This window comes from Chrysoperla carnea, chromosome 4, assembly GCF_905475395.1.
Source record: "Chrysoperla carnea chromosome 4, inChrCarn1.1, whole genome shotgun sequence".
In the NCBI taxonomy this organism is placed as follows: domain Eukaryota; kingdom Metazoa; phylum Arthropoda; class Insecta; order Neuroptera; family Chrysopidae; genus Chrysoperla; species Chrysoperla carnea.
Window position 1 is genome coordinate 40,032,420 of NC_058340.1, and position 13,730 is coordinate 40,046,149.

Below are 13,730 nucleotides of genomic sequence, written 5' to 3' on the forward strand. Positions count from 1 at the left end.
TCCTAAACTCACCTAATTAGTCCATTTCCGGTTGCCTGTCCACCCTCCCGCCCGTCAGCCTGACGACACGATAACTCAAAAACGAAAAAATATATCAAGCTAAAATTTTTACAGCGTGCTCAGGACGTTAAAGGTAAAGTCGAGTTCGTCAATGAGCAACATAGGTCAATTGGGCCTTAACAATAGAGTTTATGTTGACACATCACGAAAGGGAAAAGTATTGAGGAGGAATAACGTCAACAATGCCCAAAAACGGCCTTAGCAGAAATGACTTACCAAGATAGATTTGGTGACTGTCAATCACAAAGTGCAGTTAACTGAATCGAATCAGTTAGAATTGAAAATGATAGCAGAAAACAGAGCTATATTTAATCAAAAACTCGTTAAGCTGGATTTACTGTAAAGTCAATGCGTTCAATGGAACTTATGAATATGCTTTTGGAAGTAAATGTTATGGAAGCTGTTAATTTTTCAATTTAAAAAATAAATGTTCAATAAGTTGTATACAGGAGTGCAAAAAATAATATAAAACTTAATGATAACATGTATCATTAACACGTGTCAATTTAAAATCTGAAAAGCGATGGAAAATTTGCTTGATAAAAGTCCGACCTGAGATAATGTTTATTCAGTTATTATCGACACTGAATGAATAAAATGATTAACCAAGTCACTAAGAATACACAAAGAAAGCAAAAATAAAATTGTAAGTGATAAAATAAATTTTCTTTCACGACAAAAAGATCATTTTAATTTAATAGAATTTTCCATTGTGAACTCTGTCTACAAACAAAAACGTAAATGTTATAATTAACTTCAAATGTAAAAAGATCATAACATTTTCAACAAACGATTTATTTAAAACTAACCAAAATGGCATAAAAAGTTGTTAACATTTAAAGAAAATATCATTTCTCCACTACAAAATGTGTGTGTTTAAACAGTGAGTTTGTAAGACATTCATGATGGCATTTTATATAATTTGAGAACAAAGTGTAACATCCGAGCCTCACATAAAATGATCTCGTAAAAAATGTAAACTGATTTTATTGAAAATCAAAGAAAAAAGTAACTTTAAGCTTTCTTAGATATCCAATGCTTTAAGCTTTCTTAGATGCTCCATATCTTGTATCATTCTATCATGAGACCTTATACATTATCAGCCTCTGTTTCTAATACCTCTGTTCCTAATACAATCTTTTAAAAAATCTTTTTTTTAACTTTTTCATTGTAGTCTATGCTAAGAAATGTTTAGGACTCAATTTATGCCCATCGGTGGTTACAACTTGGATCGTCAATTAACATAGCGAATAACGTTTTATGGAAATTTTAAAGAAAATCGAGAGGTATGGTGGAACACCCGGTAGTAATATTTCTTTTGTACCTTGGTACATTATAAATGTAGTGCTTATTTATTTCATTTACAAGATATCTTTCTGAAAATTTAAGGTATTAATTTTAGAAGTCAAAAGAATCAAACAAGTATTCTTTAAGGAATTTAACTTTATAGCTACTTTTAGTTTTTACTGTATGAAATAATTGTACTATTAGCTTAAAAAAGACATACTTCTGATTTAGTAGTCAACCCAATTTGTGAGTATTTTACGTTTGGTTTGATCAGGATATTTATTTTGACATAACATAAAAATTGCATTGTACCTTACTTTAAATTATCTCTGTTTTGTTTAACTATCTTCACAGAAAAAATTTTAAGTTAGACATAAAATAAATTGGTGATGAATGCGCTTGGATGTTTTGACTGTATTTGATTAAAATGTAAATAACATGAGACTTGCCAGTCGCCACATGTTTGAAACCAAAAACCTAACAAATCTAAGTTGCTGAAATTTTTATGCCAATGCTTATACAAGAATACACGAAAATAAATGTTAAAGGGCAACTTTATTATATTCCATTTAGTATACAAGGTGGTCCAAATTATAACAGCTTGACTTCATTAAATGCTAGATAACGTTAAAATAATGACAATTTTTCAATATACTTCCAAGAATTAAGTATCCAGTATCTAGATCAGGAGTATTTCTATTTTGATATTTTTGTGAATATTGGCTAAACGCGTGCTTTGAAAATTGAAAATTGGACAGCGTGATTAAAGACTCTCTAGGTATATTAGATGTTGGTATGCCATCACCCCGTTTCGAGAAAAAATGTTAAGCGCTATTCACGACAACGTTATGCATGCTTCAGATATTACGTATTTATTTACTTTTTTTAAGTAGCCATTCTGGCAATCTTAATATATATATTTCTTGTGTGCGTGTGTATGTAATTGAACTCCTCCTAGACGGCTGGACCGATTTTGATGAAATTTTTTGTGTGAGTTCAAGGGGATTCGAGAATGGTTTAGATTCACAATTTGGTCCAGTACAACTGTTTTTGAGGGCTCCGTACCAAAAAAATGAAATTTCATTAAATGGTGGGAGCGCATATAAATCATATCACATTCTTTTACAACTTACTATGTGTACTATGTATTTTTAATAGTATTCAGGTATTGTCAATAGGCATTTATTAGAGCCATATGCGAGCGCAGCGAGCTCTACTATCAAAGACCAGGCCAAAGGTCGAAGGTCAGGCCACTCCAATAAATAGAAGTTAAATTGGGGTTTAGCGGGATGGGTTTAGCGGACAGGCGAAACGTAGTATAGGTATTAATGAATTGGAGTTACGTTTTTACAACGTCTGTCGGGACCGCTAGTATTCATATAATATCAAATTTTTTACTGCCAAATTTTCGAGATAAGAACGCTTTTGCGTCTATAAATGTATTGAGAAATTGTCATGATTTTAACGTTATCTACCATTTGATGAAGCTGCTGCCATAACTTGAATCACCCTGTATATTTATAAATATTATGTCTGGTTATCACGATGTTATTGTCGACAACAACAACAACAACTCTGTAAGATATTCTAACAACCACAAGAGTAATCGTCATATCTATAATACGTATATATCGTAAACGTAAGTATATAATATTAAGTTAAACGGTACTTTATCAAAGTATTTAAGGATGGTTTAACACACGCAAATGATGATGCCAGGCTATCGTGATATGACCTTTTTTTTATACCCGACGCTTTTTTTATTGCTGTGTTTATTTTGTTTGCGTTAACGTCTTTCATATACATTTTTAAGGTAGACTCAATGATAGATAGCGAATTTTGGATTATAAAATGTAGTTATTGATTTTTACCGATGAATAAAGCAAAATCTTATAAAATCTATGGATTCTATCCAACTGATATTAAAAACTGTTTCCACGTGTTTACGGCCACGTAAAAAATAAGCAAAATTTGGCACATGTATTGAAAACCTTGAACGTGCATTCTTTAGAATAGCACAGTGTTATTTTTATTACTTCACGTTGTAATTTTTACTGAAAGTAGCGAACGTTGAAATTGATCTTTTTGAGCGATAACTTTAATGCTCGTGTTTTCCAAGCCTGAGCTGCTTATTATTTTAAGAACTAACTTCGTTGAGAAGCATAAATGGAGCGTATAATTGTAGTTCAGATGAGAAATAAAATTTGGAATTTCTTGATCAATATATTTAACCCTATAAATCAATAGAAATGCAACGGTGCGATCACATTTCTATTTGATAGTGTTTTTTCGAAATTTCATTACCTACAGTCAGCAAAATGATAATTTTGTTATCAGAATCGAAGATGTGTTATTCTAAACAAGTCACGTCTCCATAGAATGATTTAAGGGGTCTTCGTAAAATAATGGGAATATAATAAGAATTTACCGCTAATTAGTTGTGAAAGAATATTTTCAAAATCAGTGTTTTTTTTATTCGTTTTTTTTGGGTGCTTTTGTGTGCTAACTTAAAGTTAGCAAAGCACGCCTCTATAAAATGACTTTAGGATTTTCGTAAATGAATTAGCAAAGCCCCAAAAAAAAAAAAAAAAAATACAAAATCGGTATTTTCACAACTAATTCACGACTAATTAACGGCAAATTATCTACCTACTCTGGAGTCGATGCGTAATACTTGCTAAGCTAACTTGATGCACATTAAACTTTCGTATTTATTTCAATAAACTTTTCAACTTTTATTTCATTGAAATAAACTTTTGAATCGTAATTATTACAGTTTTGAAAATCAAGGGAGTCCACTTACGTTGAGTTCTTTTACGATCAAAGGAGACACAATTTACGTCCAAGGGAATCCCCTATTTGATTTAAAAGAGAATCCTATAAAAATCTGTATCAGGAGCAAACAGAAATACAAAACCATACTGGCCATTTTCAAGGTATTAAGGAATTGAGAATTGCTAAATCATTTTTAAAAGACATTTTTGGATGACCAGCCGTCGCAAGGAGCGTCTTGATTTTCCCTTACCTTTCACCATATTCGATATGTATATATATATATATATTTATATATATATATATATATATATATATATATATATATATATATATATATATATATATATATATATATATATATACCTACCATTTTTAGCATAAATTAAAAATTTAAATCAAAAATTATTTTTAATGTAACTATGTAACTTAATGTATTGTATTGTATATAATGTATTGTAACTATGTAATTAAGTATTGAGCATCTCAAGCTTTTACAATTAGTCAGTTATGTGTGTAACTTCTACAAAATTATTTTCTACTTTTCGTTTAATAAAAGCTACTTTTTTTTAAAAAGTTTTATTTGGTTAAACAAATATTTTGACATTTTAAATGACATGACATAAATAATTAAATTTAATTATAATCCCATTGTTATTATGGTAGACAATGTAAGACAATGAATTTGAATAAAAACTTAGCCGAAAAATTTTCATTTCAAAAATATTGTACGTAAATAAAACATAATAAACTGCGCAAATACACATCTACAATGAACAAAAATCACACACACTTAAATTCTATTGGATATATCAATTTATTTTAGCCAATGATTAGAATTCTTAGAATCGCGCAAGTCGACTGCAATAAATATAACATTTTAACAATATAATAATGTAAAGCGCGAAGAATGTACGTACTTCGAATATACATAGATATACACACACATATATAGAAAATCTATAAGTGTTTTAATGTAAAAGTTCGAAAATGTACTGATTCTCTCACAAGCTTCATATATATACAGTAGTAAAAACTTAAGCACTGAATAGGTACTACATATAGTGCAAGCACACTATACTCAGAGAATTCACTATCTAGATTTGATTTTATACTTGTCAAGTGCGAAATACTAACACTATAACGAAATATACGAATATGAGCTTTTTCAAACATCGTGTATATTCGGATATGTTCGGCATGCATATATGTACATGTTCGCAACAATTGAAGTAAAATCCTTTTATTTGTAATGAAAATACACTCTACAAATGAAAATTCTCAGTTAGTTGAGCGTTAGTGATCGTTGTGTTCACAATAACCGTACGTTGTTATCATATATTCGTTAACTCACAACGATATAATGTTTATTACGTAAAACTTTGATAAAAAACTTATTAATTAAAAATGATGGCACTTATAAAATTTTATTCGATATTTTGTACATTTATACGATTAGATCAAAAATAAACTTAAATATTTTTGTTTGAACACAAGAGTTTTTAACTATGCGATAAACTTTTTGAACTTTGATAATTTTTTTTTCTAATACAAAAACTAAAATTAATGAAATGAAACAGTTGTTATGAAGTGTTGCTGTTATGTTTTTTGATAGTGTGTTTGTTGTTTGTTAGTTGATTTTTTTTTACAATATTTTTGTTGTTTATATTTTGATTTCGAGATTTATTTGAAACATTTCTAAGAAGAAATGAAGTCCATATGTACACTTGTTTTATTTCTAACGACTATTTTTATTTACGGTAAGTTATTTTATTGTTGAATGTGTGCACTGTTAATTGTAACAAACATTTCGCTATTTTATTGAAACTTTTTTACAATACTTAAAGGGACGTTCGCCTAAAATAACTTTTACTTATTTTTCTCGTCTTATCTTTAAATCGTATTTAAACTTTCTTATTAATATCCGTTATAAGCATGTATACTTTTAACTACCTCGGTGTCGCGTATATAATTTTTTTTTATATAATTCTAAATAATTAGAATTGAGCTATAATTTTTAACGTAAAAATCTTATATTGAAGTGATTTTAAAGGAATTTTTTTAATGTAAAAAGGAATACTTCCGTGGGATTAATTTGAAAACTACGCAAAGTTGTAATTTTCATACCCAAATTTTTCTTACTATGCCTTTTTTAATTAAGTGAAGGCATATTTGTAATTGAAAAGCAGTTTATTTATTTAAATAGTGATTTCCACTAAATCTTCAGGCTTTGATAGTTCGTAGATATATCGAAATATATAATATAAATTCAGAAATATATATTACCATAATAACAATACTATTGTCGTTTTATGATTCCATGTCTTTTGACTAAGAGGATTTTATGAAACAATTTATTTTTTCACTGAATTTGAATTTGTTTCACTATAAAATGTACTTGACTTCACTGTGAAATATAATTTATTCTAGCAAAAATATAATAAATTTGATCCTCAAGTTTCTATAAAATTTCGTTCTAAGTCGTCTACCATGCCAAAGTCTTACTGTAATTGAATTTACAATGAAATAAAATCGGATGCAACACCTATATTTTTGTGATTGATCTATATTATGAAAATTATTTAGAAAAGCCAAAATTATAAACACTTTTTCGACAGGGAAGAGTATCATTTCTTTTACTCATTGGCATTGATATTTTTGGTTTATGTCATGGTTTTTTAAAAAACATTTTACAATTCTAAAACCTGGCTTAAAATATTCAAATCATCTTTTAACATGAACTTAAAATATATATTAGATTCAAATGCGTTAAATATTTCCCAACGATACGTAAAATATTTTCAAGGGTAAGTCTTCCGTTCAAGTATTTCATTCCAATAATTGCGTCGGTTGGACATGTAGAAGCCCACTTTGACAACCCAATTTTCAATACATTTGTAATCGTTTAAGTCAAATTTAACTTTCAAACCTTCAATTGTCTCTAGATAAGCTTGGCATTTGTACTTGACTCGCGGTAAATAAGATTGACATATTGACATAAATAATTTTTTAATGTTACGGTTTTAATATTTTGATAAATGAAATTTTTTTGGTGTATATACTTGTCTATATTTTTAATTACAATATTTCAAACCTTAATCGAGCGTATATCGACTTATTTCACGCACCGTAAATGAATGGCGTAAAAAACGGATCAAAAATTACATCCCTTGTATAAAAACTAGTTATTACCTACTGCACAGAAAGAACTAGTTACCACTACGGCTAATTTGCGAGCATTTAATGCGGGCTTCCCTAAAACATAATTGAAAACTAATCAATTAAATCCGTAGTCCCCAAATTCAAAAATAAATGTCTCATTAATTTACAATTAATTTAAACTAATTTTAAGAACCTTCCTCATAAATTATTCAGTCACTTTCAAGTTTAATGTATTTAATTTAATCACTTACATTCATTTAATGATAATAATTATTATATTGCTTATTTGGCAAAACCTTTTATGTAACTAAAATTTGTCATGTGTATATAAATTATATGTAAGTTTTAACCTAAACGTATCTATCACTAATCATGATTTCGAATCAAATTCTAGGTAGGTAAACCGATAATACCTTTTCCATAACCACAAAATAAATATGTGTGTGTTTTTGATAAATTTCATAATTTGATTTGTATAATTTAATTTTAAATTGTGTGTTTAAAATGTATGATTATAAATGATTTATATAGGGTGTACCAATATTTTTGTAATACAATATTCATTTTTGAATCAAAATATGTATTAAAATTCATTTAAATGCTTGGTTAGAACGTTTCATTTCAAAGGCATACGATGATAAAATAGTCATTTTCGAAAGAAAAGAATTGAAATTGTGAATAAAGTGTTTGTAGTGTTTTTTATTTAGGATTTATTTTACAACAATAAAGAAAAAAATTAATATAAATTTTTCCATATTATAAGACTTCATTTTGAGATATATAATAACAGAACTTTAAATATTACCTACTTTTATCTCAAGAATGAAAACACAACCGCAGGCTTCTATGAATTATTTTTCTTATTTCTGTGAAGAGTTCACACAAGCATACTCAATCGCCAATGAGATTGTATTCTTGGAACCAAGGGATCCTAAAACGTAAAAATCTGTTTGAAAAGTGACCATCGAATATCGGGATATAAAACTTTACTTCGTTATTACTTAGATATTCAGAAATTAAAAATTAAAACAGATTATTATTAATCTCGTCAACCATAGTAGCTCAGTTGGTTAAGGCGTAACCAAATCTGTTCGCGGTATACCTAGGGTAGTGGGTTCAATTCCCGCCGTCCCAACAAAAAATAGTTTAATTAATAGTTGTGATGGGCTGGTCAATACTCTGACAATAATTAAAGAGCTGGTAAAAGGTGGTAAAATAAATATATGGTATCACAGACTTCAAAATAGTGTTAAACAAGTGACTTTTTAAAAAGTGGTATAGGTTTATCACTAATTTATGATAAACCTATAAACTTCTCGAGTAATATTTTTATAAAATTGCAAAATTTTTATGTCTACGAGTTTCAAAACATTCTATATATTCAATAAAATATATTCATATAATTTTGTTTGATGAATACCTGAAACAGTGCAATTTTAATTATTTGAAAATGTGTGTATTAATTTTATCACTCATTACATTTGGTAGAGAATTTAACTGAATGAGAAATACTATTTAGCTCGCAAATATTATATGTTAGTTGGTTGATTTTTATAACCTAAGAGCATGATCAGGAGCAATTTTTGAAACTGACCGAAGTTCAAAGCTGCACCGAGTTATTGTTTACGTAATTCTTTGTACAAAAATCAATTTTCAAAGTACTGTAAAATGAGCTGAATAGAAACTGTGGAATATCCAGGAATAAAACTTTCAAAGTATTCCTGTAAATATTTTTGAATAAGAATACTAATAAGCAATAGGTATGCTTCTACGAAGACCTGGCTCCTGGATTATTTGATTTGTATCTTTTTTTTTTTTAAATTAAACTGCGTTTGTAATATACAGGTCAATTTTTATCGGAATTTGTTTATTTTAACTTAATTTCAATTTTTCCTGTTTACGAATTATTTTATGTAATTAATTGTATCTGAAACAAAATCGGACTTCGAACATAATAATAACTATTTTTGTAAATATCATAAGTTCAAAAACAAACTGTTTACAAATTATATAATTGCAGGTACACGAACACTCACAAAGTTTTAAACAGTTAATGAGCGTTGGCATAAAGAAAACCGAAATTCAAAACCTCATCATAATAATTTGAATAAATTTAATCTGAAAATTATAATTTAAAATATTTAAGTAATTTTGCATAAGTAGTGTGATCTAATTAAGTTGAAACAAAATTCTCGGTAAAGCTCCTTGACTCCGAACGAAATTTTGACAATAATCAATTGATAAATTTCCATTCCATAGGTTCCCAAACCTATAATATATCAACGTATACTAAGTTTTGTGCCTTTTGTCCCAAGTTTGTAACGCTTAAAAATAATGTTATATGAATACAATTTTAATAAAGGTGTTCATAAAATCACTTAATTAGTCCATTTCCGCTTGTCTGTCCATGAGAGAACACGATAACTCAAAAGCGAAAAGAGATATCAAGCTGAAATTTTGATAACGCGCTCAGGATGTGAAAGCAACATAGATAAATTGGGTCCTGTAAGATCCATCTTGAAAACCGCTAGAGATAGAAAAAAAAGTTTAAATGTTCCTTATAAAAAAACAAAGTTTGTAAGAAAATTTTTCTCGTAAACACTGTATACCAGTGAGGGCACAAATTAGGCTAGAAACATTTTATAGTACAACACAGTCGTGTTATGTTTATACGACTCTGGCTTTCTAAGAGTGACTATTTTTCGTAGCTTACATGACCTAAAGAAACAAACGATTGCATAATCAACACTGACTGACTATACATGGTATTTCAACTTAACACTGACTATACATGGTATTAACTCAGTCAATTTTTGTTTTCACTAGTCTTTTTAATTTATTTCAAATAAATCTGAGAAATCCGTGATTGCTAGACATTATAAAGATCTCTGTTTTTTATTTACTTCATGACAGGATCAATCACTTTGTAGCAATAATAATGTTATTTATAATAATTTTATATACAAAATAAGACATTAATTACGTTATAAACGATAAAATAATTCACAAAGAATTAAAGTCAGTTTACATTTCTCATAAAAACATTGTTTGTTCTTTACTAATGAAAAGAAAACTAGAAAGAAAATATATATACACTTTTCACAAGTATTTATGTATATATAATGTATAAAAGAGTGTATACATAATAGTAAGGGAGTATATCCGCATAAACAAATATTATGCTATCCTAATTATCACAGAAGAAATTGTAGCGCAGGAACTGTAGGAATTGTAGTTAAGTCAATTCTCTCAGAGGTTGAAAATAACATATCAGTTTCTTAAAAATCGAATATTGCAATTTTAATTTTTCAAGAAATTTATTTCGAAAACAAAGTGCCTGCAAAAAAATCACAAGAGTACTTTTTTGCTTAAAAATGATGAAAAAAACAAAAGTATTTCAAAATTTTATTCTGTGAAAGAAAGTCCCAGGGTAGGTAAAAATACCCAGCCATTAAAATGGTGAAAATGGACGAGAAAAATTGAAAATTTTTCTTTCGATTGAGCGTAGTACTCTCAAACAAAACTTCGCTCAAACAAAAGAAAAATATAATGGGAGGGTACGTGTTTTTACCTGCCTAGGACTCAAACACTGAATCTGGGTGAGTAAAAGCAAATTGGAAAAATTAACAGGATTTTCGAAAAATATCCAGGCCTGATAGAATACGTATACAGGCTAGGTAGAAGATATATACCTATAACATATTCAAATTTCAAATTGATAGAATAAAGGGTAATCGCAGTGCTTGAAATTCAATTTTCACTTTTACTATTTTTATCTTAGAAACCGCTTTTTTTTTATACTTTTTTTTTTCACCAAGAATATTTAATAGAATTCTTAAAAAATTTTTACGCTAATCAAAGAATATTTAAAATTTGTACATAACAACCTCAATAGTTGTTGGACCTACTGGGAAGATTTGAGAGTTATTGGGAAGATTTTACTGTTACTGGGAAAATTTGAGTCGATATAGGTATTTAGTGACTAAGAACTATTAAAGTCGGTGTGTAACCTACTGAACTTGTTTTTCCCCTTCAGTATTTATGTAGCGCAGTCGGGTTTTTTTTATTAAAATAATTATTTTATATTCCAAATATATACAAATTCCTTAACTACGTGTATACATATAAAATTATATTTATACAATGTTTATACACGAGACGCTTAAAATTGTACAAGCATTAAATTGTAGGTACAAAACACACCTATATTCCTTACTTTAACTGATACCTAACTATGGGAGTGTTAAGTAACGATATTCTTTTACAACTTACAGTATAGTACATACGATAAATTGTATGTTGGTTGTATGCATACATATGAAAACGTCTTGTTTACATTATAAACAACAAAATGTTTACATTTTCACGTAAACATCAAAGTACAAAATTATTATCTTATATATTATATATTTGTAATCTGTGATGTAATTTATACAGATTTACATTTTAAGTATACATATACAAGCTATACCGTCCAATCTGAAATTTTTTTTTACATCTTTATCTTTAAAAATAAGAATATAAAGCGTATTTTATACGATGTTTAAACTTTATCTTCAAGTGGTAGAAATAATTATGTTGTTTGTATAAAATTTGAATGATGTGAGTGTGTGTGATATCCACAAAAAATTTATTACCGTGTAATGTTAATTTACGGTAACTTATTTAGTAAAAAACTTGCATAATTTTCAGACAGTTAAAAAAAAAATTATTATGACTTCTTAGCATGTTTAAGAACAATTTCTAAAAATTTTAAGTGCATGGTGTTTCTTTCTCTGAAGCGCAGCAACAACCTTAACATTTAATTCGTACAAGTAGGTTTAAGGACTTGTGGGAGGAATATATTTCATTAAAATAATTTCAAATTGTCAAAGCAGTCGTTGTTTAAATCGTCTATTAATATTAAACTAGGCAAATAGTAATGTGTAGAATACTTATCCATATATATTATAAATGTGAAAGTAAGGATGTTTGTTTGTTACGCTTTCACGCAAAAACTAGCGTACTGATTTGAATGAAACTGTACAATAATATAGCTCATACATCAGAATAGTACATGAGCTAAAATTTATAAAAATATATTTTTAAAAAAAATTTTAAAACTTAATTTATTCTGACATTTTACTGCTTCATCTATGATAATCATTATCATAATTTTGAACCATAAATTACAGATTTCTGTAAAAATTTAAAATAGTAGATGTCAAAAAATTCATGGCCATCTTATCTGATATACTCAATGAACTATAACTATTTCACACTTAAAATAATTGAAAACTGTGCATATATTTTAGTTGTGGTAGACAATCTTTTCGAGTGTTATGGAAGGGGCATAAGTTATATCTTGGAGGATATGAAGCGGTGGATTTTACTTTTAAGCCCAGTGAAGCGAATGGATTCACTGGGCTTTTAAACATAAGCAAGTTAAACTCAAGCTAGTTTTAGGCATAAATTACAACAATTTAGAATTATATTCTAGCATCAAGAATAATGGAATAATTTAAATATTTCTTTCATAAAACATAAAAACTTTTTAATCGAATAATTTGAGGACCAAAATTTTTCGGCTTCGTATTTTTATGAACCATTTGCAATGTCTGGATTAAACGAAATGTACTTTTCCGACAACCCGGTATCGAATAAAATTATTGTTCCATTTCTTATTCAAATAACTTCTTGTCAGAACATTAAAATCAATTAAAACATCCCAATTACAATAATTTTCTTACACGAAAAAGTTAGTTGGCTGTTAGGAATGTATTAATTAAATTGATGCAAGGATTAAGCTATTTATACTATTTGCTTATTTCGCCGTTGAATGTATAGTGTATAATTTATAACGATGATGAAATTTATTAAAACTTTCTTTTTTTTAATTAGGGGAAAAACCTAAAAATGTTGATAAAAAAAAATTATGGACTTTCTAGTTATCTTTTTTCGAATATTTTATGGCTAGGAAAACAAATAAATAAAAGTTTATTTTATAAAAATTTAAATTGAAAAACATGTAAAAAATAAAAATTAAATTTTTCGCAATGTTAAAATGATAAATTTTTGAAAACTTAGAAGTGCATACATAAAATACATAAATTATTATCATCAAAAAAAGGAAAATATACATTCATTTTATCAAAAAGTTTTTGATATGAAACGAAACGGTTTATGTGCATTGCTCTCACTATACGTATACAGACAATAATATAAATGTATGTGCTCTAAAAGTTGAGATGAAAAACTGACACTTTTGTGTATATATATGTTGTAAGATGAGATTTCCTCTCTTCTAGATAAAATCGTATCATAATATATGTATATATGAATATCATCATCGTTATCATTTACAGAGCGATTAGAAGATACCAAAGAATCGCAGTCGCAAGTCAATCTCGTGCGAATACTGCCCTTTCGTTCATGAAGTCCTTTTATATTATTATAGTCATTATTGGAAC

The 13,730-nt window shown here is 27.9% G+C and overlaps 1 protein-coding gene across 1 annotated transcript in view; it reads left to right on the plus strand.

The window, feature by feature from the left end:
- The first annotated feature begins 5,772 nt into the window (after nucleotides 1-5,772).
- The window catches only part of LOC123298003 (carbonic anhydrase-related protein 10), a 437,349-nt gene continuing 429,391 nt past the window's right edge, over nucleotides 5,773-13,730 (plus strand). Inside the window, exon 1 of the mRNA XM_044879852.1 lies at nucleotides 5,773-5,879. Within this exon, the coding sequence (XP_044735787.1) occupies nucleotides 5,828-5,879 (52 nt within the window). The 5' untranslated portion in view covers nucleotides 5,773-5,827. The remainder of the gene's footprint in view (nucleotides 5,880-13,730) is intronic.